Source organism: Pelophylax lessonae (assembly GCF_965119305.1).
Source record: "Pelophylax lessonae genome assembly, chromosome: 3".
NCBI classification, from domain to species: Eukaryota; Metazoa; Chordata; class Amphibia; order Anura; family Ranidae; genus Pelophylax; species Pelophylax lessonae.
Genome location: NC_138770.1, coordinates 550333514 through 550361175, shown reverse-complemented (window position 1 = coordinate 550361175; position 27662 = coordinate 550333514). Strand labels below are relative to the sequence as shown.

The window sequence follows — 27662 nt, the reverse complement described above, 5'->3', positions numbered from 1 at the left end:
GCGCTTGCTCTGCGTAGCCTGCTGTCCCATCTCCCCACACGTGGTAGTTGTTTGTGGTGCGGCAGATGGCAGCTTCTGTCAAAGTCATGGAACTGGGCTTCATCCAGGAGGCGGAACCATGGCGGCTGCGCAGCCCGCAGTTCCCCAGTAAGACGGGAGGTCGCCCGGCGTGGTTGGGTGAGGCGGGGGTGCCGGGCCCCGAGGCTGTACAATGCGGACTGTGCGGGAAACCCCTGGCCTTCTTATTACAGGTGTACGCCCCGTGTACTGGAAGCTTCCACCGGACCATCTTTATCTTCTGCTGCCGGGACCCCCAGTGTCATCAGGGGGCGGAGAGACGGTGCTTTAAAGGTAAGCAGAAGGTTGCAGCTCCTCCCTGTACACTCTATTCCAGCAGGCCCCGTGCAAGAGATAGCCTATTACTTTCTGCGTCCCAGGATACACAGCCACTCATTGTAATGAATGTCGGGAGGTGGGTGTACAATGTTATAAACCCTATTAAAGTAGAACTAAGGGCAAAACCTTTTTATTTTTTTTATCCCCATTAGATTTTTTTGCTATCTGTGCCCCACTGGAGTGATTTCCTATCACTTCCTGGCCCATAGCCTAAACAGGAAGTGAGAGAAAATCCCTCAAGTGAGGGAATCCCTGGTTATTCTGTCAGAAAACCCTACCCCATCAGATTTCCCTACCTACATCATTTCCGGTGCGGGTTCGTCATGCACCAGCTGTAGCCGCGTCACACGTCCTACTGTGCATGTGCGGAATAGGTAGGGAATTTTGATAACCTCGTAAGGGCTGAGGCACAAGTCCTACTGCGCATGCGCACCAACGGATCAGGCAGCGGCATCCCTTATAACAAATATACATCCGATCTCCATGGCGCACACTGCGCCCAGCCGACAATGGGACAAGCCTATTCCCTACCCACACACCCACTGTCTCATTGTCGGTTTGGCGCAGTGTGGGGCATGGAGATCGGATTGTCGGGTCGGTGCAGTTTCGGCTCGGCGCACTGTGGGCCATGGATATTGGATGGATGTTTGTTATAAGAGATCCCGCTACCCGACCCGTTGGTGCGCATGCACACTAGGACTTTTGTCTGACCCCTTACGATGCTATCAAAATTCCCTACCTATTCTGCGCATGCCCAATAGGACGTGTGACGCGGCTACAAGCTGCTGCATGACGAATCCACATCTGATCTCAACCGGAAATTACATAGGTAGGGAAATCTGATAGAACAGTTATCAGAACTGGTGTCCCCATAGGAAGATTTCGTCTCTATTCCTGTTCTGGGGACAACCCAACATTTGGTATTTTCTTTTTTCACTTTCGGTGATAAAGGTACATAAGACAAAGGGTGTATGAATCTCCCTAAAGGGGGCACAGACCATAATAACTACTTCCCGACCACCCGCCGCTTTTTTTACTGCGGCAGGGTGGCTCATCTGCGCAAACCGACGTAGATCTACAGCGGTCGCGCGGGAAGCTAGGGGGCGAGCGCTGGCACCACGCTCCCGCCCCCACTCGGCAGCGAGGAAGCCAATGCGCGGGTCAGGCAGCTCAGATTGCCGCGTGACACCCACGATCGCTCCCTGCTGAGAGGACGGTCGGCTGTTGTAACCACAGCTGACCGTTCTTCTCCCTGGAATGATCATAGAGCCCATGTGATCCTGCTATATAGGATCATATATCTCTATGGTCATCTCAGATGCCATGCCCCCCCCACAGTTAGAATCACTCCCTTAGGCTCACATTTAACCCCTTGGTCACCTATACTGTTAACCCATTCCCTGCCAGTGTCATTATTACAGTAACAGTGCACTGATTGCTGTAATAATCTCACTGGTACCCCCAAAAGTGTCCAAAATGTCAGTGGTTCGATCAGTCCACCATAATGTCGCAGTCCCGCAAAACAAAATCGCAGATCGCTGCCATTACTATTAAAAAAAAAAAATAACAAAAATCTTTGCCGTAGTTAGTAGACGCGATAACTTTTGCACAAACCAATCAAAATACGCTTATTGCGATTTTTATTTTTTTTTTACCAAAAATATGTAGCTAAAAACAAATTGGCCTAAAATGTTAAATTTTGATTTTTAATTTTTTTTTGAGAATGTCATATAGCAGAATGTGAAAAATATTATTATTTTTTTTTTTATTATTATTTCAAAATTGTCGCTGTTTTTTTGTTTATAGCGCAATAAATAAAAAATCGCACAGGTGATCAAATCCCACCAAAAGAAAGCTCTATTTGTGGGGAAAAAAAGGACGTCAATTTTATTTGGGTACAGCGTCGCACGACCGTGCAATTGTCCATTAAAGTAACGCAGTGTCGAATCGCAAAGTAGGGCCTGGTCATTAAAGCGGAGTTCCACCCAAAAGTGGAACTTCCGCTTTAGGGAGTCCTGACCCCCCGACATGCCACATTTGGCATGTCATTTTTTGGGGGGGGGAGCGGGTACCTAGTTTTGACAGGTACCCGCTCCCACTTCCGCTCGGAGCGCCGCGGCGCCCTGAGCGGAAGTTCTCCTCTCCCCCTCCCTCCCTGCAATCTTCTGGGACACGTCAGAGGTCCCAGAAGATTGCCGGCCAATCACGGCGCGCAGCGCTACTCGCGCATGCGCAGTGGGTACCCGGCTGTGAAGCCGCAAACTGTAACAGCCGGGTGCCCACAGCAGTGATGCCGGCGCCGAGGGAGAGGATCGAGGCTTCCGGCGGCCGCATCGCTGGACCGTTGGACAGGTGAGTAAATGGCTGGAACTCCGCTTTAAGGGCAAAATCCTTCCAGACTTAAAGTGGTTAAAAAATGGTTAGGTATACAAAACTTTATATAAAAAAAAATAGCGTAAAGCACTTCCCACCTGCCCTATAGTAAAATGACGGCACTTTTGTTCTGGGATAATGTCATATGATGGCGCCCCAGAACCGCAGCACAGCGGCCACGGCACAAACCTGACCTCGGTAAAGAGCTGATGATGCTGCTCTTGACCCATGTGATCAGCTGTGTCCAATCACAGCCAGTCACATTGAAACAAGAAAGTGCCATTTATCTGGTCACACTAATGCCTCGTACACACGATCAGATAATCGGACGACTTATCGTTTGCATTTTGTTGCATGATACTAGTATCGAATTCAACAATGTGAACTAAATGTATGATTTTTTTTTTTTTTTTTTTCGTACAATTCTGGAAAAGCTTCCTGGTTGCGTAGCTACCGTACGTATCGGTGCAAAAAAAAAAAAACAATGGCAGCCAGGCTTTTTCCAGGTTATTTTTGTGTTTCTGATCATGCGTGTTCTTTGTCTATCGGTTTTTAGCGGACGCACACTGTACTGATTAAACGATTGTCGTTCGTTAGGCCATCGCACGACAAAAGTTTTTGTGTTTGTCCCTTCGGACGAAATTATGTGATCGGCTGTCGAAAAGCTGTGTACTAACGATCAGATTATCGCGCGATCAATTCAAAAGCGACTTTTTTCGTACGATTATCTGATCGCGTGTATGAGGCATTAGTGTGAGGAGGGCTGCCAGCGGCATCATCTTGCAGGGGAGACCTGTACAGGTAATCAGGGCTCTGATCTGATTACAGTATAGTCCCATCAGTGACCCCAATTAGTGCACATTAGTGATGCCAGTCAATAATGCCTTTCAGTGCCTTCTCACCAGTGCTACCTATCAATGTCCATTCGTGCCACCTATTTGTGTGGCATATTGGTGCCGCCTCATCAGTGCCCTTCAGTGTGTCCTCATCAGAGCACACATCAGTGAAGGAGAAAGATTACTTATTACAGAAACTAAGAAACCTTTTAATTTTTCAGTCTTTTTTTTTTTTTTTTCAGCCAAAAAAAAACAGCAGTGAATAAATACAACCAATAGAAAGCTTATTGTGTGAAAAAAATGATAAAAACTTAATTTAGGTACAGTGTTGTATAACCGTGCAATTGTCATTCAAATTGTGACAGCGCTGAAAATGGCCGGGGCAGGAAGGGTGTAAAAGTGCTCAGTAGGCAAGTGGTTAATCTGCGTATATGTTCGGGAGTACGACCATGAACCAGACAGTCTGTCCAGGTGAATTTGGCTTTAAAGTTTAACCACTTGCCGACTGCCCTATAGCAGAATTACTGCTACAGGCCGGCCGTTCTGTGGAGAATCATGTGTAGTTATACCTGATTCTGCACTTCCGGGTAGGGGGCGTGCACACAGCAGAAGCTGATCAGCAGGTGCCAGCCAAAGGATGGCCACTGGTGCCCGCTGATCGCAGAGGAGCCACACCAGATTGAGCTCTGCATATGTAAGCAATGTCAGCAGGGATGTAATGGATTTTGTTTCCCTTCAAAGCAGAGAATAAAATCCAACGCATCCCTTACAGCCCAGAACACAGTACAGGCGTGGCCAAAAGTTTTGAGAATGACACAAAGATTAATTTTCACAAAGTCTGCTGCCTCCGTTTTTTATGATGTCAATTTGTGTATACTCCAGAATGTTATGAAGAGTGATCAGATAAACTGCAATTAATTGCTAAGTCCCTCTTTGCCATGAAAATGAACTTAATCCCATAACAACATTTCCACTGCATTTATGAAGAAGGCTTTAGAGCGCCCAAGAAAGTCCAGCAAGTGCCAGGACCATCTCCTACATTTGATTCAGCTTTGGGATCGGGGCACCACCAGTGCAGAGCTTTCTCAGGAATGGCAGCAGGCAGGTGTGAGTGCATCTACATGCATGGTGAGGTAAAGACTTTTGTAGGATGGCCTGGTGTCAAGAAGGACAGCAAAGAAGCCCCTTCTCTAGGAAAATCATCAGGGACAGGCTGGATATTCTCCAAAATGTACAGGGATTGGAATGCTGAGGACTGGGGTAAAGTTTTTTTTTTTTTTTTTTTTTTTTTTTTTTTTTTTTTATATTCTCTGATGAATCCCCTTTCCTATTGTTAGGGGCATGTGGAAAAAACCTTGTCCATAGAAGAAAAGGTGAGTGCTACCATCAGTCCTGTATCATGCCAAAAGTAAAGCATCCTGAGACCATTCATGTGTGGGGTTGCTTCTCAGCCAAGGGAGTTGGCTCACTCACAATTCTGCCATGAATAAAGAACAGTACAAAAACCTCCAAGAGCAACTTCTCCCAACCTTTCAAGAGCAGTTTGGTGAGGAACAATGCCTTTTAGAGCATGATGAAACACCTTGCCATAAGGCAAAAGTGATAATTAAGTGCCTTGGGGAACAAAACATCAAAATTTTGGGTCCATGGCCAGGAAACTTCCCAGACCTTAATCCTATTGAGAACTCCAAAAGAGGCGGTGAACGAAAAACCCCACAAATTCTAACAAACTCCAAGCATTGATTATGCAAGAATGAAAAGAAGATGGGTAAGTGAGCGATGTGGCAGGTCTGGTGTTACTAGCGTACTGTGATGAGGATATGACAATAGTAGAGGAGGGGGCTATTAAAAGTACAGAGTACAATCCAGGTAGTTGTAGTGGAGGTGAGTCTATAAAACGGCAGCCAGCTCATCAGAGTTAAAAGGAGCTCTGTATAAAAAAAGCAGATGGGGAAAAAAACATTGCTGATCTAAGTGTAGTTTGTAAGTAAAAACAGTACATTTAATAAAGGTTCCACTTACAGGACAGATGTAGGTAAACAGCATGTATAGAAGGACATCCTTCAAATCTGTTGGTCTGCACGGCGTCCTCCAGGAAACATGTTGCCGGCAGCGCCGGTGGCTTTCAGCGCTTCGTGTCCATTAGTGGAGGGAGGAACCGGGAGTTGCCCCAGAGACAGCGGTCTTTGCAGGGCGGGTTGACGTCGGGGAACGCGTTCGAGCATGCATGCTCCTTCCTCAGGCCTCCTGAATGGTCATCCTCTTCCAGGCTATAAGGCGGGGCCGGTGGGCAACAACTGACAACTCGCTGCTCCCCCCATTCCCCCGACCCCCCCCCCCCCCCCCGCTGCCTTATAGCCTGGAAGAGGATGACCGTTAAGGAGGCCTAAGGAAGGAGCACGCATGCTTCGAACGCGTGCCCCGACGTCAACCCACCCTCCATAGACTGCCGTTTACGTGGCAACTCCGGGCTCCTCTCTACTCACGGACCTGAAGCGCTGGAAGCCCCTTAGACACTGTTTTTTCCCCCTTTTATGCAAGAATGGGCCGCCATCAGTCAGGAAGGATGTGGCCCAGAAGTTGATTGACAGCATAGGGCAATTTGCAGAGGTCTCGAAAAAGAAAAGGCAACACTGCAAATATTGACTCTGCATTAACTTAAAGCAGAGTTCCACCCAGAAGTGGAACATCTGATCATCTGCTAACTCATTTGGCACCTTTCAGGGGGGGGAACGGGTACCTCTTTTTGACAGATACCCTTCCCCACTTTCGGGAGACAGCGCTGCGGCGCCTTTCCCTGGGAAGTTCGGCCCCCTCCTTCTTCCTCCGCTACTGGGCCAATTAGAAAGCACAGCAGGGAACCAGCTGTGAAGCCGAAATGCTTCACTGCCAGGTTCCCTTAGCCTGAATGGTGGTGGCAGCAGCACCCGAGAGCCTGCATCCCCGGCTCCCTGAACGGGTAAGTTCTAATATTTAAAAGTCAGCAGTATTTGTAGCTGCTGACTTTTAATTGAAATGCTTGTAATTATACTTCAGAATACCATGGTAACATCTAAAAAAAAGATCTAAAAACACTGACTTTGAAGCAGCAGACTTTATGAAAATTTAATGTGTCATTCTCAAAACTTTTGGCCATGGCTGTACACCAAAGCACTGGCTAGGCATACGGTTAACCCTCTGATTGCCCTAGCTGTTTAACCCCTTCCTTTCATTAGTACAGTAACCGTGCATATTTCTCTACCGTTCATCGACAGACGCAGCTCCATATCATCTTAGACCATTGGGTTATGCTCCTCCAATCAGGAATAGGCACTAGGCAGGAAAAAACTTTACCACGCCTATGGAGGCATAACTCCCACACACTCTGCTACAACAGCCAGTTTTTCTGCCTAGTTTAAGAAATAGGACCTAGTTCCCTGCTGGGACTTCGGTCTTAGCTAATAGGGAAGGTTTTTATTTTGTGATTTTTTTTTTTTTTTTCCACTAGTTAGAGTTCCTGGAGAACTACAAGCAATGAATAAGGCTACTGTGGTTCCGGTGGAAGAATCCCGACCTTCCCAAACCCTGTGGATAGACGGGTGGAGTCTCTATCCCGCCACTGAAACCAATCTTTGTGAATATTAGGGTGTCACAGACTGTTACTGAATGGCTGAAGTTACTAAAGGGTAACTTGGAAGCTGAGCAGCTCCCCCCCCCCCGGTGCTGGAACTAATGGACCAGGAGGCTCAAGCCCTGGTTTTCGTGTGATGCGTCTCTGGATGCGGCTCCCCTAGTGGCCAGAGTGTCGTCAGTGGGGATTGTGATTAGACGCGTGGTTAAAAAGCTGTTCTGTGGACCAGGCTTCCAAAAAGGCGTTGGTGGATCTTCCCTTTTTGCGAGAGAGGTTGTTTGGATCCTCTTTGGATGAGTTGATCAAAAGCCTTACGGATGGGAAGAGTACTCTTCTTCCTCAATCCTCTAAGGGCAAGGCGCCACGTCAGTGACAGGGGCCTTCTTTTACTGCTCATAAGCTTGTTTTTTTCGTATCTCCGAGTCGCAAGACAAAGGAAAGACGTTCAGGTCTTCTGGGAGTTCCAAGAAGCTGTGGTCAGTTAAATTAAAGACGGGCCAGTCTGGATCTGCAAACAAATCCGCTTCTGGGGTGGGGGGGACGTCTTTGCTTCTTTCCGGAACCTTGGACTTCCTTGATTCAGGACAAATGGGTTCACGAACTGATCCGATCAGGGTACAAGATCGAATTCCGGTCTCGTCCGTCGGACATATTCTTCCCATCCAATCTGCGCCTATCTCCAGATCAATCAAGGGATCTACAGGAGGCGGTACAAGATCTGCTGTCGCAAGGGGTGATTGTGCCAGTTCCCTCTCAGGAACGCTTTCAAGGGTTTTATTCAAACCGGTTTACTGTACCTCAAAGTGCGTCCAGTTCTAGATCTCGAGGCTCTGAACCGTGGGTTCAGAGGTTTCGTATAGAATCCATTCGCACGGTGGTTGCGTCACTACACCAGGGAGACTTCTTGGCCTCCATAGATATCAAGGACGCATATCTACACATCCCTATCTATGCTGGACACCAGCGGTGTTTCTTCATTTTGCAATAGCAGAAGAGCATTATCAATTTGTGGCATTACCCTTTGATCTAGACTCCGCTCCCAGGCTGGCATTGTTGCGCCAACGGGGGATAGCTGTACTGGGGTATCTGGAAGGTCTCCTGTTGAGAGCAGACACGCCTTCAGCCCTCATGAGCGACCTGACGATCACTATCCGCTCCCTACAGAAGTTCGGATGAAACATCAATTTCAAAAAATCCACCCTGATACCTTCCTTGAGATAGGATTATCTGGGCCCGACTCTGGATTCAGCTTTGGCCAGGGTCTTTCTTCCCCCGGACAAGCTGCAGAAGTTGCAGGGGGTGATCCGGTTGTTGTTGGAAAACAATCTGTCCTCTCTTCGAACTTGCATGCGGGCATGGGTCTGATAGTATCAACCTTCGAGGCGGTTCCGTTTGCTCAGTTCCATACCAGACCATTGCAGAAAGAGATTCTTTTCAAATGAAACAAGGATCCAAAGCCCTTGGACGCTTTTGATTCGGTTGAGCAACAACAAGAGATCTGCTGTTATAGTGGCTTCATTCCCCTGAACTGTGCCAGGGCAAGTCCTTTTGTTTTGGACGGTGGTGACCAGACGCCAGCCTGTCGGGCTGGGGCGGGTTACTGGGGAAGTTTGTTGCCCAGGGAACCTGGACAGTAGAAGAGTCAAAACTGCCGATTAAATGTGTTGGAGCTCAGAGCAATAAAGCTTTGTCTGAGCCACTGGACGACTCCTCTGCATGATTGTCCGGTTCAGATTCAATCGGACAAAGCCACAGTTGTGGCTTACATCAATCACCAGAGGGGCACCGAGTGTCTTGGCGGCAAAGGAGGTAGTCGAGATTTTGGCCTGGGCGGAAAAGTTTGTTCCAGCCGTCTCTGCTGTGCACATCCCGGGTGTGGACAACTGGAAAGCGAAATACCTTAGTCGTCAGGTGTTGTATCAAGGGGAGTGGTCCCTACATCCGGAGGTGTTTCATCACCTGTGTGTCCGGTGGGGGACTCCTGAGGTCGATCTGTTTTCTGCTCGTCTCAACAAGAAGGAGCCAGAGGTTCATAGGCAGATCTCGAGATCCTCTAGCCGATGCCACAGACACACTGGCTCCTTTGGGGTTAGTATCGGCTGATTTATGCCTTTCTGCTGCTGAAGCTCCTGCCAAGGCTTCTACACAGGGTAGAGGTGGAAGGGATCCCGGTCATTCGGGTGGCTCCAGACTGGCCTCGCCGGTCTTGGTAAGCAAACCTAATAAGGTTGCTCGCCGATGCCCCTTGGAGACTTTCTCTCAGGGAAGATCTGCTGTCTCAAGGTCCGATCTTCCATCCTGCTTTACAGTCGCTGGCTTTAACGGCATGGCTGTTGAAAGACAGGTGTTGAGGGATAGAGGTCTTTCTGACTATGTGATTCCTACATTATTGAAGGCTAGGTAGTCAGTCAACTACCAGGAAGATCTATCATTGTACGTGAAAAACGTACTTGTACTTGTTTTCGGTTTCTAGGGTTTTGGCAATTCTGTAGAAAGGGTTTGAACAGCGGTTGGCTTTGGGCACTATCAAAGGCCAAGTGGTGGCTTTGGCTGTATATTTCCAACGCCCTTTAGCTATGCATGCCCTTCTTCGCACTTTTATTCAGAGGGTTCGCCACATGGCTCCCCCGAGGCCATCCCTGCTACCTCTGTGGGATCTGAATTTGGTCTTATCTGTTCTTCTTCAAAAGCCTCATTTTGAGAACATTCGGGAGATTCCTCTGCTTTCATTGTCTCAGAAGGTTGCCTTTTTGGTGGCTATCACTTCTGCACACAGAGTATCTGAATTGGTGGCGTTGTCTTGCTGCTCATCTATTTGGTGGTCCACAGAGAAAGTGGTATGCCTACCAAATCAGTCCTTTCTTCCTACGGTGGTTTCTGATTTTCATCTGAATGAAGACATTGTGCTGCCTTCACTCTCTCAAGCCCAAGCATCCCAAGGAATTTGCCTTATATTCTTTGGATGTGGTTTGGGTGATCTGGGTTTACCTGGGGGTCACTGAGTCTTTTAGAAAATCAGATGCTCTTTAAGTCCTTACTGAGGGACCTCAAAGGATTGGCTGCATCTGCTGCCACCATTTCCAGATGGATCAGGCAGATGGTGGTTCAGGCTTATTTACTAAAGGGTTAGGTTCCTCCTTTCCCAGTGAGAGCACATTCTACTAGAGCGCTGAGTGCCTCTTGGGCTTTTTGCCATCAAGCATCAGTGATGCAAGTGTGCAAGGTGGCAACTTGGTCGTCTGTGCATAGGTTCGCAAAATTCTACAAAATTGATGTGTTGGCATCCTCGGATGCTTCGTTGTTCCGTTGTTCCTGGTTGAGCTCCATATTACCCGGTTGGCTAAGTTTAGCCTTTGAGGACTTACGTTCTTCTTTGCGCGTATCTTCCCACCCCTCATGTAAATACTGCTTTGGGACATCCCAATGGTCTAAGAAGATATGGAGCTGCGTCTGATAGAGAGAACTGGATTTTTGTACTTACCGTAAAATCCTTTTCTCTGAAGTTCGACAGACGCAGCACCTGCCCTTCTGCTTCTGAGTGGGGTTTTTTGTCTTCTAAACACTGCTTGCAACAAAACTGGCTGCTGTAGCAGAGTGTGTGGGAGTTATGCCTGCAGGGACAGCCCCCATAGGCGTGGTAAAGCTTTTTCCTGCCTAGTGCCTATTCCTGATTGGAGGAGCATAACCCAATGGTCTAAGAAGATATGGAGCTGCGTCTGTCGAACTTCAGAGAAAAGGTTTTTTCGGTAAGTACAAAAATCCAGTTTTATGGCACTGATCACTATATTTGTGTCACTTTTTCCCACAAAGTGTCAGATTGTCCGCCGCAATATCGTAGTCCTGCTGTAAGTCGCTGATTGCCACCATTACTTGTATTTAAAAAAAAAAACAAATGATAAAAGTTCTAATATATATGCCTTAGCTTGTAGCGAAAACCAATCCATATGTTTATTTGTATTTTTTTTACCAAAAATATGTAGCCTATACACTGGCCTAAATTTATGAAGAAATTACATTTTTTACATTTTTATTTTTTGGATAGGTTTTATAGCAGAACGTAAAAAATAGTTTTTTTTTTCCTTCTAAACGGTCAGCATTTATATGAAGAGCAATCTTCCCAATGGGACACAGATGGCAAAAAAATAACCAACATGAGTTATAACCCTCCCTTGCTCTATCCAAAATGAAAAAAGTTTTGCCTATAGATCTACTGTAAAGCCGTATTAAACCCAAAAGCAAACATTTCCTATATTGAAGCTTACCAATTCTTGCTCGTGATGGCTGCGTTCGTTTCCTGCCAGTATGTCTGTTGTTTTTCAAAAGAATAAGCTATCCTGCAGATTTAGCAGTTAGGGGGTTGAGACGAACCATTTACTAGTGCTTACAATGATCAGCTTTTATTTATGTAAAACCTTTAAGCAAGAAAGAGAAACTGCTGTAACTAATTAAAAAGTATGAGCAGGAGTTCGACTTAAATTTGTTCATTTTAAATCTGCTGACTCATCTAACACTCCTTTCCCTCCAGACTGACAATGCTGCTGCAAACCCCCTGTGCTCCTTCATCCAGAGTGAAGGTACTCTAATACAGGAGGTGTATTACTGGCTAGATCACCGGGTAAAAACAGAAGGAAAAAAAACCTAAGGCTCCATTCACACTTGTGCAACTTGTCATGCAACTTTGGACACACAAAATCACATGACAAGTTGCAGCCCATATATTTCAATAGAAGCTGTTAAAATCTATGCAAGTTTAAAAAGGTTCCTGCACTACTTTGATTTGACTTGAGTGCCATAGACTGCAATGTAAACTCTCAAAAGTCACATCTTTATGTTATCAATGTGACAGTTGAGCAACAATGAAAGTCAAAATCACATCCAAGTTGAACCCCTCCAAATTTGCAGTGTAAAGTCACAATCGGAATTGGGCGACTTTGGAGTCGCCAAGTGGAAATCCAGCCTAAAAAGATAACTAATGCCACCACCACGTTTAAAGCGGAGTTCCGGGCACAGAAATGATTTTTTGCTGAACATACCCCCGGGACAGTCAGGGCTAGCACATTCCGCAATGGCTAGCCTCTGATCTGTCCCGGTTCGCACTTACCTTTTAGAAGAAATACTTACTTAGAAAATTTCTTCCACAGCGTTTCCATCTCTGTTGTGGGCAGCTGAAGCCGGGGCGATCCTCTTCTCTGTCTTCTTCCGCGTCTTCGTGTCCCAGAATGCACTGCACCGGCCCCTCTCGTCACTTCCAGTGCGGCGCCGCATTCCTAAACAGCTTCTGGGCGGCGTCGCCCGGAAATGACGAGCGGGGCCGGTGCCGTCGCATTGATTCCTGGGAGCTATGACGTTTAGCTCCCAGGAATCATCGCGAGGCAGGAAGTGACGGGGTGAGCCGCGGCTCCAAGGGAGGAAGCAGTCAGAGGTGAGTATTTACGATCTTCAATAAAAAGGTGAGTAAACAAAAAAAATAAAAATAACTATCCAATTCCTTTTCAGGTGAGCTCTACCTAGCGGAGGGGCACAAAAAAAAAATTGTTTTTGTGCCCGGAACTCCGCTTTAAGGAATGGTAAGTTCCAATATATTACATTGCTGGTTTTGGGTTTAATACCACTTGGGCACTTGCGCATGGGCAGGTGTGTGTATATAGCGGCATAAACCTACCTAGAGCTATTCATTCATCAGCTGTCTTATCCCAGGTGTGAAAATACACCCGCAATTTACATTTTATCCCCAGAAGCGCCCTTGGGGCCCAGTCACACCATATGTGTTGAGCTGTTTGCTGTATGTCTTATGTTTAAGTTCCCACCAACACAATGATAAAAAGTAGGCAACTTACTGTTACTGATGGGCATAGTTATTATCAATCAGATGTTACCACTGTTTAGAGGGAAAACCCATTAAATACTTTTTTCTTAAATTTTTAGTTCGAAAATACAAAAATAGGGCAGTGTGAAGGGGTTAGTTTGAGCAATGGAAGGGACAAGCTCTTAAGTGAGCCTGTAACTTTAAATAGGCAAAGTACAGGTTAACTTTAATATACTACTGTGTACTTAGGCCAGAGACAGTGTGGTACAGAACAGTCCATTAGCTTGACAGGAACACCAGCATGAATTGTGTGTGATGTCTCTAAACCTGATTTCTCTTCTTTAGTTTTTCGGAACCAGCTCCCTCGGAAAAATGATACTTATTCGTATGGCCCACCGCCTGATTCACCTCCACCTGCAAGTAAAGACTCCATAAGCTTCCAGCTGAAGTGTGGCCTTCGTCTCTGCAGAGTGTGTGGCTGCTTGGGACCAAAAACATGCTCCAAATGTCATAAAGTCAATTACTGTAGCAGATTACATCAGTTGATGGATTGGAAGTTGCAGCATAAGCAACTATGTAATGAGTCATTTGGTAAGTTGAATTGGTATAATAAGGCTCTAAAATAGAAGTCCAACCTAACATTAAAATCTCTAAATCTGCAGACATGCATGTTCTAAGACTAACTTATCTCCTCGGGTTTTCACAAAGTGTTAGCCCCAGTGCTAGCCTTGTTACACCAAAAAGGGATTACGGTACTGGGCTACTTGGACGATCTCGTTCTGCAAGCAGAGTTGTCTCCTGCTCTGGCGGAAAACCTGGAGATCACAATGCGAACTCTGCTGGATTCTGGATTTTCAGAAGTCTGCTCTGGTTCCATCCACCAAGGTGGACTATCTGGGCCTGACTATGGACTCGGCGTTAGCCAGAGTGCTCCTTCCTCTGGACCAACTCCAGAAATTGCAGGCTGCGCTTCATCTCCTGCTGTCCAGCAGATGGTCATGCCTCCGTACTTGCTGGGCCTTGATGGTTCAGTTTGCACAGTTCTATACAGGGTCCCTGCAAAGGGAGATTCTGACCAAATGGGATAAGACTCCGCAGTCTCTGGACAATCAGATCCGCCTGAGTCAGGGAACAAAGGAGTCCTTGATATGGTGGCTTCATTCTCAGGTGCTTCGGCTGGGCAAATCCTTCCTCTCCTTGTATGGGATAGTGGTCACGAGGGATGCCAGCCTATCTGGCTGGGGAGGCGTCTTTTGGCAAGCATTCAGCTCAGGGGATCTGGACGCTGCAAGAGTCCAAACTTGCCTATCAATGTCTTGGAACTCCGAACGATCAGACTCTGTCTGGACCATTGGATGGATCGTCTTCAGGGTTGTCCAGTACGCATTCAGTCGGACAATGCCACGGCTGTGGCTTATGTCAATCACAAAGGGGGCATAAGAAGTGTCCTGGTGGCTCTGGAAGTAGCTGGAATTCTAAGGTGGGCAGAACGGTTCATTCCAGCCCTCTCTGCTGTAAATATTCCCGGGGTGGAAAATTGGCAGGCGGATTACCTCAGTTGGCAGGGGTTTGACCAAGGGAAGTGGCCCTTTTATTCGGAGGTGTTTCATCAGTTGGGTCTCTGGTGGGTCACCCCCGAGGTGGATCTGTTTAGCGTCTTGGCTCAACAGAAAGGTGCAGAGGTATTTGGCTCAGTGAAGGGATCCTCTGGCAGAGGCGGCCACAGACGTGCTGTTGGCCCCATGGGGTCAGTATTGTCTGATTTACGCCTTCCGTCTTGTCAAGCTTCTGCCAAGACTTCTCCACAGGAGACAGAAGGGATTCTGGTCATCTTAGTGACTCTGGACTGGCTTTGCCGGGCTTGGTACACAGCTGCTGTGGCTTGTTGTGGACATTCCTTGACAGGTTCCTCTCGGTGAAGATCTGCTGTCCAATGGACTGATTTTTCGTCCTGCTTTACAGTCGCTGGCTTTGATAGCTTGGCTGTTGAACGCCAGGTGCTGAAGGATAGGGGTTTATCTGAGCCAGTGATTCCAACGCTGTTAAAAGCTAGGAAATCTACTTCTAGGAAGATCTACCATCATACGTGGAATATGTACATTGCGTGGTGTGAGTCTCTTGGGATTCGTCCTTGCTCCTTCTCGGTGGCTTGAATCTTGACCTTCCTTCAACGGGGGGGTTAAACAGAAATTGGCCTTGAGTACCATCAAGGGCCAGGTGTCGGCTTTGGCGGTCCTCTTCCAACGACCTTTGGCCACACACTCCCTGGTGCGTGGGTGTCCGACATTTAGTTTCTCCAGTGCAGGCTTTGTTGCCGCCTTGGGATCTCAATTTAATGCTTTCGGTTCTCCAGAAGCCTCCCTTTGAGAATCTTTGGGAGATTCCCCTGCTTACGCTGTTCCAGAAGGTGGCCTCTTTGGCGGCCATCACCTCTGCGTGCAGGGTGTATGAACTGGCGGTGTTATCCTGTCGTTACCGGGTTATTCAAAGAGATAACGTGGTTCTTCGCCCCTGTCTGTTGTTCCTTCCAAAGGTTGGCTCTGATTTTCATTTGAATGAAGACGTGTTGCATTCTCTGTGCCCCAGGCCTAAACATCCGAAGGAAATTGCCTTGCATGCATTGGATGTGGTCCGGGCAATTAGGGTATACCTGGCAGCTACGGAGTCTTTCAGGAACTCAAACTCTCTTTGTGCTCACAGATGGACCTCATAAAGGGTTGTCCGCTTCCTCTGTGACCATTTCCAGATGGATCGGACAGACAGTGCTTCAGACCTCTTCCATCAGGGGACAGGTTCCTCCCTTCCCTGTCACGGCGCAATCTACTCGGGCGCTTAGTGCTTTTTGGACTTTGTCATCAAACGTCAGTGACACAGGTTTGCAAGGCGGCCACTTGGTCGTCGGTGCACACTTTCACAATGTTCTGTAAAGTGGATGTATTGGCATCTGCGGATGCATCTTTTTGCCGCAAGATTTTTTGCAGGCTGCTGTTTAAGACGGCCTGATTGACGTTCCTGACGACGTCAATCCTATGACGAAACGCCACGTCGGGCGGTACCAGACGTGTCATGACCACGCCCCCAAGCCGGTTTTTATATGATTGATTGCTGCAGCCTGTGTTTTCTCTACCGTGTATTCAAGATATGCCTGCTTGTCTCTACAAACATGTGAGTGTAATAACTTTTAGAAAATTACCTTTGTTTTAAGCGGTATCACGCTATGTGCCCTGTGTTCCCTTTTACATTTGTGGTTCCCATGTGTCTTCCTGAGAGTACATTTTGAAGGTCTTCTCTGATGATCTCCACCTGATGGGGTTAACCCCTTTATGCGCATTTGGCTTTTCCATTTGTTTGGAAGCCAACATCTGGTATGAAGTCTTTTTTCTTTTTGCTTCACTGGGGGCTACTATTTGCTTTCTCTGCCGTGAGAGGAGCGCTGTCTCCATCTGCATGCTGGGACTTGTGGTTCTTCTATAAAGCACAAAGTTTTTTTTTTTTACCATTGGATTACTATTCATGGACTTTTCATATGGACTTCTCTCTTTCAAAAATGTTTCTGGATTTATGTGCACGTTTATTGAATTTTCTTTGATATTCATTACTATTTAGCGCTACACGTTTTTTATATTATGCTGTTTAAGAGGACCTGATCCTCTTTGAGGGTGTATTTGTTTTTTCAGGTCGGCTCCAGTTGTTTTGGTTGAGCTCCTGTTGCCTGGTTGACTACCGTTTAGTCTTGGGGAATTTTTTGCTGTTCCCGCCCCTCATGTTTACCACTGCTTTGGGACGTCCCAAAGGTTAAGAATATCAGGAGCTGTGTCCATCAATAAAGGAAAGAGAAAATGGGATTTTTGACTTGCCTTAAAATCCATTTCTCTGATGTTCATTGACAGACACAGCAGCCACCCCTCTGTGGAGTAATTCTCCTGACGCTGCTTGTAACTAAACTGAGTGCCTATAGCAGAGAGAGGGAGTTTACCCCCTGGGACTGCCTATGGGCGTAGCCAGACTTCTTTTCTACCTAGTGTCCTACTCCTCCTGTAGGGGGCAGTATAACCCAGTGGTTATGAATAGAAGGAGCTGTGTCCATTAATGATCATCAGAGAAATGGATTTTACGGTAAGTCAAAAATCCCGTTATTTAGACAAAACAAGAAGAAAAAAGGACACAACAAGATCTGACACAGTTCACATATAGTTCACGCTAAAAACTTCTGGCTCCATCTTGTTTTGCATCTCAACAACTCCATTTTGTCTTAAAGTGGATGTATACCCCCAATCTGACTCTGGCACATATATCTGTAGTGTTTACTTATCTCTCTCCAAAGCACTAAGTCCTGTGTCTTTCTGCTGCTCTGTTCCTGTTATCATGATAACTTCTAACAAGCTCTCAGACACACAATAAAAGCAGCTGGAAATTTGTGTTAGGGATTGGCAGAGAGCTGGTTGATTCACAGCACAGTTCTGCAAGTTCCTTCGTTCCTCTGCCAATGTGGAGGTGGAGGGGGGGGGTGCCTTTCCTTCAATCAGCTCATTCACAGTGTATGCCTGGACTCCCCTCCCACTGCTGAAACAGGAAGAACAATTTTTAACACTGTGCACTTTCTGAACAATATAGAAAGCTGAAGACAGCAGATATACAAGTAAGGCTCCATGTACACGGGACGCTGGAAATGGCCGTTTAGGAGCAGTTGGGCGTTTTTTTCAGAAGTCCCTGAACGCAGCTCCATGTTATCTTATCTGTCCATGTACACATGGTAGTTTACAGTCATTTGCAGGCAGTTGCGTTCAGGGACTTTTTTTAGAACGCAATTATATTGCGTTCAAACGTGTGTTTCCCGACGTTTCAAACGCAGAAACGCGGCCGAACGTGACTAAACGTGACTGAACGTGATGAACCTACGTTCAGCCACGTTATACGTTTTTTTTCTTCCATTCAAAATCAATGGTTCCCTATGGGAGCCTATTGATTTGAACGGAAGTCGCACCGCAAGTCGGATCCGACTTGCGGCACGACCTGCACTGTGAGAATCTTGAGGGGGAACTCCACGCCAAAAATGGGAAAAAAAACTGCGTGGGGTTCCCCCCCAGGTTCCAAACCAGGCCCTTCGGGTCCGGAATGGAATTTGAGGGTAGCCCCACGCCGAAAAAACGGCGTGGGGTCCCCCCCAAAATCCATACCAGACCCTTATCCGAGCATGCAGCCCGGCAGGCCAGGAAAGGGGAGGGGACGAGCGAGCGGCCCCACCCCCCCTGGACCACACCAGGCCACATGCCCTCAACATGGGGGGGGGTGTTGGTGCTTTGGGGCAGGGGGAGCTCTGCACCCCCCACCTCAAAGCACCTTGCCCCCATGTTGATGAGGACAAGGGCCTCATCCCCACAACCCTGGCCGGTGGTTGTGGGGGTCTGCGGGCAGGGGGCTGATCGGAATCTGGAAGCCCCCTTTAACAAGGGGGCCCCCCAGATCCCGGACCCCCTCCCTGTGTGAATGGGTATTGGGGTACACTGTACCCCTACCCATTCACCCCATAAAAGATAGTGTATGTAAATAATGACAGGAGACGTTTTGGAAAGTTTATTAAAAATCTTCATCCGGCTCTTCGGGGTCTTCTCCTCTCCGGGGGTCTTCTGCTCTTTTGCTGTCCGCCCTTCTGCTGTCCTCTCTTCTTGTCTTCTCCTCTCCGGGGGTCTTCTGCTGTCTTCTCTCCGTGGGGTCTTCTGCTCTTTTGCTGTCCGCCCTTCTGCTGTCCTCTCCTCTCCGGGGGTCTTCTGCTGTCTTCTCTCGTGGGGTCTTCTGCTCTTTTGCTGTCCGCCCTTCTGATGTCCTCTCTTCTTGTCTTCTTCTCTCCGGTCTTCTGCTCTTGTGCTGTCGGCTGTCGGCTCTCGGCTCTCCTTCTTCCTCCGGTCCTCCTCCGACGACGTCTCCAGCGATTATGCCGGCCTCTGGTCTCTGCAGCTTATTATATAGCCATTAGGGGGCGTGGCCGCCAGATGACGTCATCGGGAGACCACGCCCCTTGTGTCACATGTGACGTCACATGTGACACAAGGGGCGTGGTCTCCCGATGACGTCATCTGGCGGCCACGCCCCTAATGGCTATATAATAAGCTGCAGAGACCAGAGGCCGGGATAATCGCTGGAGACGTCGTCGGAGGAGGACCGGAGGAAGAAGGAGAGCCGACAGCCGACAGCACAAGAGCAGAAGACCGGAGAGAAGAAGACAAGAAGAGAGGACATCAGAAGGGCGGACAGCAAAAGAGCAGAAGACCCCACGAGAGAAGACAGCAGAAGACCCCCGGAGAGGGGAGGACAGCAGAAGGGCGGACAGCAAAAGAGCAGAAGACCCCACGGAGAGAAGACAGCAGAAGACCCCCGGAGAGGAGAAGACAAGAAGAGAGGACAGCAGAAGGGCGGACAGCAAAAGAGCAGAAGACCCCCGGAGAGGAGAAGACCCCGAAGAGCCGGATGAAGATTTTTAATAAACTTTCCAAAACGTCTCCTGTCATTATTTACATACACTATCTTTTATGGGGTGAATGGGTAGGGGTACAGTGTACCCCAATACCCATTCACACAGGGAGGGTGTCCGGGATCTGGGGGGCCCCCTTGTTAAAGGGGGCTTCCAGATTCCGATCAGCCCCCTGCCCGCAGACCCCCACAACCACCGGCCAGGGTTGTGGGGATGAGGCCCTTGTCCTCATCAACATGGGGGCAAGGTGCTTTGAGGTGGGGGGTGCAGAGCTCCCCCTGCCCCAAAGCACCAACACCCCCCCCCCCCCATGTTGAGGGCATGTGGCCTGGTGTGGTCCAGGGGGGGTGGGGCCGCTCGCTCGTCCCCTCCCCTTTCCTGGGCCTGGCGTGGAGTTCCCCCTCAAGATTCTCACAGTGCAGGTCGCGCCGCAAGTCGGATCCGACTTGCGGTGCGACTTCCATTCAAATCAATAGGCTCCCATAGGGAACCATTGATTTTGAATGGAGGCAGAAAAACGCTGCTAAAAGCAACGTGGCCAAACGTGCAATAACGCAAATGGAAAAAGCTACTGAAAGCACGTTTAACAGCTGCTTTTTCCCGGCGTCAGAAATAGCTTTGCAGGACGTTTTTTCTAACGTCCCGTGTACATGGAGCCTAAAACTTTTGTAGGGGGATTTTTTATCTGTGTGTCGTCTGAGGCTGTTCCCTTCACTGGGTTTATGTGTGGGCTTACATCCACTTTAACACGGCTACAGCAAGTGGTATAAAAAATTATTATATTTTCACAATTGCATAGAAGTTACAAGTTAATTTTGACAGTATCTGTTAGGCTGGCTGGCTATACACTAGTAGAATTTTATTCAAAATTTTTTGATTTAAAGTTCGATTTTCTATTTTAGTGGTGTCAAATTGGGTGTTTGTCTTTGACCTCAGTGCCAAAAGAATTTGAAGGAGCAGAATTAAATTCTTTCTCGAGTGAACAAATATCTAACCGTGTGTGTAGTATTTATACAGTAAAGTCTATTTGTTCCAAAAACAAATGTTAAATGCAAACAAAATGTTGAAGTACCTTCACACAACATTCACCAAGTCTGTGAATGTACTGTACTGAGAATTTTTGTGCCCATGTACCAAATACCTTTTGTGATCTAACAGAATACAATTTGAATGTTGTTGGATGATAGAAATCTTTAGAACAGACCTGATGGTGCACATTCATTGGATTTTGTAGCTTGATCCTCTTCCTATTTTTTAGATGTGCAAGGTGTTCAGGTTGCAGATCATGGATTCCTGTTCCCAGAATATGAAATTGTCACAGAACCAGAGGAGACAGATTCTGATGATGACAGCACAGGAATGGAGTTGGACACTTTGACATCAGAGGACACATCCTCGTGTATTGGTAAAATGACATGTGGGGGGAAGGGTGCTTTCTGTTTTGTCCTGGTTTTTTTTTTTTTTTTTTCTTTCAAAAATGATATATCCAAAATACATGCTGTGTATGTAGTGTGAAGAAACTTACTTAGATAAGTGTTTTTTGTTTTTTTTTTCAGTGGCCTTGTTCCATTAAACTTTTGTTTTATATCTTATGTACAAATAAATTGCTTTGCAATCAGGTCCGCCTGTTAGTTTTTCAGCATAAGTTGCCGCAGTGTGAACCAGGGCTTACTAAGCATACAGGTTTTAAAAATACAAAAGTGTCCTCTATTGTAACATTACATAGAGGAAAGAGGAGAATACTAAACCCATCATGGTATCTGCATGCTAGAAAGACACATACCAAGGGAAGCCTTGTATTTCTAGCGGTGCTCTGCTACAATAAATAATCTGTGTTAGCCAGTGGTACATTGGGACATTTGTGAGGTTTTTCAGTTTAAGGCAGATGTAAATCAAGCAGGTGAGGGAGGAATAGGGAAAAAGGCTGGATGGAGGTACAGAAGAACCTTTTTTTTTTTTTGTTTTTTTTTTATAATTTTTGAAAAGACCACAGAAACAATCATTTGTGACAAAAGTAGCTGGGAAATAATAGACTAGAAAGAAACTAGGTGTGCCAAGCGCAGCATTCAGGTCTTTGTGTGTGTTTTTGACCTTTTTTATTGTGATTGAAAATTTCTGCTCATAGCTTACAATTATGTACTTTTAGAATCGTCCTTTGATGAATTAAAATTGGATGAGAATGAACTGAGTGCTATGGCAAAACAAGAAAGTAAAGACGACAAGATTTTTAACAGCTTCAAGAAACGGATTTCATCAGAACCAGAGCAGGTAACTGCGATTTTATTTTTTTTTTCCCCCCAAGGCTTCATCTACTGTATGTGTGCAATTTTAAAGCCAAACTCTAAAAGAGCAGCTAAATGCATGTGTGGAAGATGTTTTTGCATACCAAAGGATTTGTATTCCTGTGCAGCCAGTTTTTGTGATCTAGGAACCTATGCCAGATGACAAAGCAAGGTCAAGAGCCCAGCCTGCTGATTGGACTTTTATATGACCTTTATTATATTCTATGTGTATGTTATATATTGCGCTGCACTTTTTGACTTAGATTTCTCTGTATAGATTTGGTTTAATGTACCTAGAAGTGTCCAACTGGCCATCATTTGACTAGGGTTTTTCTTGAGTTCGAAACGCGCTTGATTTTTTTTGTTTTGGTACACTACCACCTTCCTGAACCATTGGCTTCTAGAGTGCTGCTTAACTACTTGCCACCCATAAGACGTCCATGGATGCCCTCCCTTTGCGGTGCAGGCATAATCCCAGTATTCTATTTTTCAGCCAGCGATTCTGATTGTAGTAGAAGTGATTAGAGTGGTCCCACCCCCTTCCACCGCCTGCCAGTTGTCCGGGGCTCTGCTGTCCGATCGCGGAGCCTGGGAGCCATGAGGCCAGCACCTACGGCTACATGAAACGGAGAGAGAGGAACTGACATTGTTCCTCTCTCTGTTACCCCGGAAACCGAGTGTCATCCTCTTTGAATATCTGGCCGTAGCAGTCAGGAAAGCAAGCTGATCAGACAGATCTGTATCTGATTGGCTGCATTGGAGGTCAGAGGAGATATTTGGGGCCTAATAGACTCCAGATCTCTCCATAAAGAGGACCTGTCACGGCCCATGCTGTCATGAAGGGATGTTGTTCATCCTTTGTGATAACAATAAAGTTTTATACAAAAAAATAGTAAAAAAAAAAAATAATAAAAAATTTGTTTTAAAGCACCCCCATTCCCCTGTGCTTACGCACGAATGTGAACGCAAATATTACTCCCGCACGCATATGTAAACCATGATTGCACCACATGACATGTTGGATATCTAATAACTCCCCCCCCCCCCCCCCCCCCACACACACACACACACAAAGCTTTCTTTTGGTGGTATTTGATCACCTCTGCGGTTTTTAGTTTTTGCGCTAAAAAAAAAAAATTTGAAAGAAACAAACATTTTTTACTTTATGCTATATAAAACGTTGCCAATATAAAAATTGAAAATAATTTTTTTTCATCAATATAGGCCAATATGTATTCTGCTACATATTTTTGATTAAAAAAAAATCCTAATAAGTGTATATCGTTAGGTTTGCGCAAAAGTTATAGCGTCTACAAACTATGGGATACATTTATGGACTTATTTTGTTTTTTGTTTTTACTAGTAATGGCAAGGATCAGCGATTTTTAGCAGGACTGCGACCATTGCAGTGGAAAAATCTGATACTAAGTGACACTTTTTGGGGACCAGTGACACCAATATAGTGATCAGTGCTAAAAAAAAAATGCATTGTTATTGTATAAATGACACTGGTAGGGAACGGGTTAACACCAGGGGTGATCAAGGGATTAAGTGCTCCTATGGATTGCTTTCTAACTGTGAGGGGAGTGGATGCGCTAGAGCAGGTCTTCCCAAACTTTTTTTTACCGAGACCCACTTCTGAATACAGTTTATTTTTCGGGACCCACTTGCAGCCATTTTCACGTCATAGTGCTCCTTTTACACATCGCAGCGTCCCATTACACTGTAGCCATTTTCACGTCATAGTGCCCCTTTACACATCACAGTGTTATTCTAGTGCAGTATGACTTAACTGGTTCCCGACTGTCCATCACAGTTTTTATTTGTAAATTACGTTACTACTGCTTTAGGCCTGGTTCATATGTATCCGGTTTGGCGGCCCATATTTGCACAGGCATAGCAGCCCATTGATTTGAATGGGCTGTATGCCCTCGTTTTCCGCAGAAAAAAGGTGCATGCAGCATTTAAAAAATGCAGTGGCCTTGAAATCCATCATGCGACTTACCTGCAGTTCCTGCTCTTGCCTGGGCAGCTCTGACTGACTGCTCTCAGTAAAATCCGCCGGCGACCCACTCAAATGCAGCTCGCACAGTTTGGGAACTCCTGCACTAGAGGAAAAGAGCGATCTTGTATTTCAGCTTAGCTCAAACACCAGAGCTCTCTTTTCCTCCCTGACAGAAAAGCGGTCTGCCTTGTTTACATAAGCAGACCGCCATTCTGTCATTCCGCCGAACGATCGGCAGGTCCCGGTGGCCATCAAAGCCGCCGGACCTGCTGAATGGATCCCCCGCCATGTCCAATCAAAGGGGGAGCGCCCCGCCCCCCTTCCTCCCCCCCGAAATCTCTTGCACAAAATCACATGCAGCCAGGCAGCCCTGACGCAGTATATGGTGGTTAACCTCCGGAAGATTTACCCCCCTTCCTGACCAGACCATTTTTTGCGATACGGCACTGCGTTACTATAACAATAGTGGGGTCGTGCGACACTCTACCCAAATCAATTTTATGTGCTCCCCCCCCCCCCAAATAAAGCTTTCTTTTGGTGGTATTTGATCAACTCTTCGGTTTTTATTTTTTGCACTATAAACAAAGAACGACCGACCATTTTGAAAAAAAAAAGTTTTACTTTCTGCTCTGAAACACATCCAATAAAAAAAAAAATTAAAAATACAATTTTCTTTATCAATTTAGGCCAATATGTATGTATTCTGCTACATATATTTGGTAACAAAAATCCTGATAAGCGTATATTGATTGGTTTGCACAAAAGTTATAGCTTCTACAAACTATGGGATATTTCTATTTTTTTATTTTTTTTTTACCTATAATGGCAGCGAACAGTGACTTTTAGCGGGACTGCGATATAGCTGCAGACAAATCACACTGACACTTTTTTGGGGACCAGTGACATTTTTACTGTGATCACTGTACTAATGACACTGGCAGGGAAGCGGTTAACATCAGGGGGGATCAAAGGGTTATCTGCATGCCTAGCTAATGTTTGGGGGGGGGGGAGAGCTTTTACTAGTAGAAGGCATGCATCAGTGTTTCAGCTTTATAGGAATACAGTATCCACGCCTTCTGTACTGACAGAACGGCAATCTCCTTGTTTACATGGGCAGACCGCCATTCTGTCAGTGTACCCAACGATCAGCGGGTGCCGGCGGACATTGGATCCGTGGCATCTGCTAATCAGCTCCCGCTGTGAAAATTACAGCAGAAGCGAGTACCGGTGGCACGTTTTCGCGCCCGATACCTGAAAGTGTCGGATCACGTGTGTGTGTGTGTGTATGTATATGTATATATATATATATATATATATATATATATATATATATATATATATATATAATTAAATAAAGGAAATTTCTGCGCTAAAAAAATTGAAAAACAGTGCTAAGGAAGGGAAAAGCCGCTGACACTAACCTACAGACAATAATCCAATAAATACAAATGCAAAATAGAAAATAGTGTAGCACTAATCAAAATACATACATGAAAAAAACATAGTAAATAACATAACATAAAAATTGACATTGACATAAAATGTGACCATCAATATTGCATTTGATAAGTCCAAAAAAGAGGAAACCATGTGAAAAGTCCCAAGATAGTGAAGATGAAAAAATGTGTGTATTTTCCAAAGATGAACATCCAGAAAAGTGACACGATAAACTCCTTCTTGTGAAACCACAGGGAAAGTGTAGGTAGGGGACACCGCTGTGCAAAAAAATGGGAAGCAGCTTACCAGAACATGTTGGCTACTCAAATTAATGAGAAAGCCTTTGCAAGCATGATAAAGCAGATGAACTCCATTATCTCAAAGGAATCAGCAACAAGGCACATCCAAATCCTCACAGCAGGTCCAAAGAGGTCAAATGAGCATGTATAGGAATATATAACAAGAGACCATAGCGTAATCCCGTAATAAAAATGAACATTTATTGATAAAGGTACTCGCAAACAAGACGGTACAAGCAGGCACATCAAGGTAGAAAAAACTGAGGGTCCGAACCGCGGCGTCCCGCGTGTTCCCAGGCAGTATGAAAAGACTAGGCCGGCACAGAAGGGGGCGTGCAGACGTTGCGTCTGGTGCCGCCGACGCGTTTTGTCAACGTCTTTTTGATGACGAAATGTGTCGGCGGCACCGGACACAACGTCCACACGCCCCCTTCTGTTAAGAACTGATGTCTTAAAGAGCCCTTAGTGCTGGGTAGTTTTAGTTTTCTGCATACAGGGCAAGAAGCAGTCAGGAATACCCCAAGGTAGGGGAATTTGAATGGTTTCCAGCGAAAGTCCAATGTCTGTCATAAAGATCCGCTGTAGAATCTGGTAGGTAGATGCTCAGTTCTGTAGACTTACTGCTGTTGAACTGCATGCCTGAGACCTTGCCAAACTCCTGATGGGTTTTATGAAGATTGGGTAGAGTGGCAGTAAGATTTGTGATGAGGAGTAGAACATCAAAGATGCTTGGCTACTAATGTGTACTTGCCAAGTCTCTGCGCTGAATGTTGGAATTGCTTCTAAATAGGTGTGTCTGGTTCCATGGTAGGTGTAAGCAGTAGGGGGGCAGCAGGCACCCTTGTCTGGTACCTCATGATATTGATTTGAGTTCTGTGTATCTGAGCCATGCAGATAGTGTTAATGATTTAAATCTAATTTACTACAGGTCCTGAGGTATTGTAAAGGTGGAGATCCTCTCTGGCTGTCACTCCAACATGTTCCAGAAAAAGATGATATTCCGAAGTGTGAATGTGGAGCCAAAAGGATGTTTGAATTTCAGGTAAATAGAACCTTAGTACCCTTCAGTATATTGGATGGTGTTGCATTGTGTTATGACTTTTTTTTGTACATTTTAATTGTACATTAGTAGTACTCAATGACATCTTGGGTTCAGTCCTTGACTGACTGAACTTCTTTACAAAATGAATAAAATGCTTAAGCTGAAATTTTGAAAAAAAAAAAGCCTGATATTTTTTCCAGTTATTTGACTTGCTTTCTATGCTATTTCTGATTTTTTATAAACTAAAGGTGGCCACACATGGTTCGAAATGCGTCCTGTTCAGCAGACACTGGCCAAGATTTGAGCCATCTGTGGGAAAGCTGATTGTATCAAAGTTAATCCATCAATCAACTTGGGTACTACCAGCGTGTTGGATTTTTATCTGCGATTACTGCCAGCGGCTTTATTATTATGGTATGTATTAAAGCCACTAGCAGTAATCATTGTGTTCTGCCGGCCTGGAAGGCCCCCCCCCCCACCAGGGATTCTGAAGATATCTGGCTGTATTGTCTTGTATGCACATTGCTGGCTAGCAAAAAGCCATAAGCTATATACTTTATCCCCTCTTTGGATAGTGCATAAGGATCTACTTTCTGTTAGATCAGCAGGAGAGTATTGTGGAAACTTGTTCCTAGATTCATGTAGTTTCAGGTTTTATAACTGGGTACTCCTAACGCACCTGTAGAATCTCAACTACTATTGAATATTATAATGTTTATTCTAGGTAATGCCGCAGCTTCTTAACCATCTGAAAGTGGACAGCCTTGAAGAAAGCATTGACTGGGGTATTCTAGCAGTGTACACATGTGCTGCCAACTGCAATGCAGAGAAACATTATGTGGAGGAATTCCTGTGGAAACAAGATGTGCCAGGAAATACCATGTGAAATGTGCTCATTGAAAATACTCACAGCATTTTGGAGAATAATATTTATTTATGAAAGGTGGTGTTTAATATGACAAAGTATTTAACTGCACTTTATTTTATGAAGTTCTGTTTTTAAGCGTTACACCTGTACAGAAAGAGATGTTATCTTTGTATAGAAAGAAGTGTGCTTTTATAGAGTAAGGGCTTTGTTTTCATGAAGGCATCTCACTGGGAGCTAAT

At 45.9% G+C, this 27662-nt stretch overlaps 1 protein-coding gene across 1 annotated transcript; it reads left to right on the top strand.

Annotated features, from left to right (window-relative positions):
• PDCD2 (programmed cell death 2) lies at nucleotides 1-27662 on the top strand. Its single transcript, XM_082251993.1, has 6 exons — nucleotides 1-351; nucleotides 13367-13612; nucleotides 20749-20895; nucleotides 21637-21758; nucleotides 26442-26555; nucleotides 27280-27662. The coding sequence occupies exons 1-6, from the start codon at nucleotides 66-68 to the stop codon at nucleotides 27439-27441; spliced, it is 1077 nt and encodes a 358-aa protein (XP_082108119.1). The 5' UTR covers nucleotides 1-65; the 3' UTR covers nucleotides 27442-27662.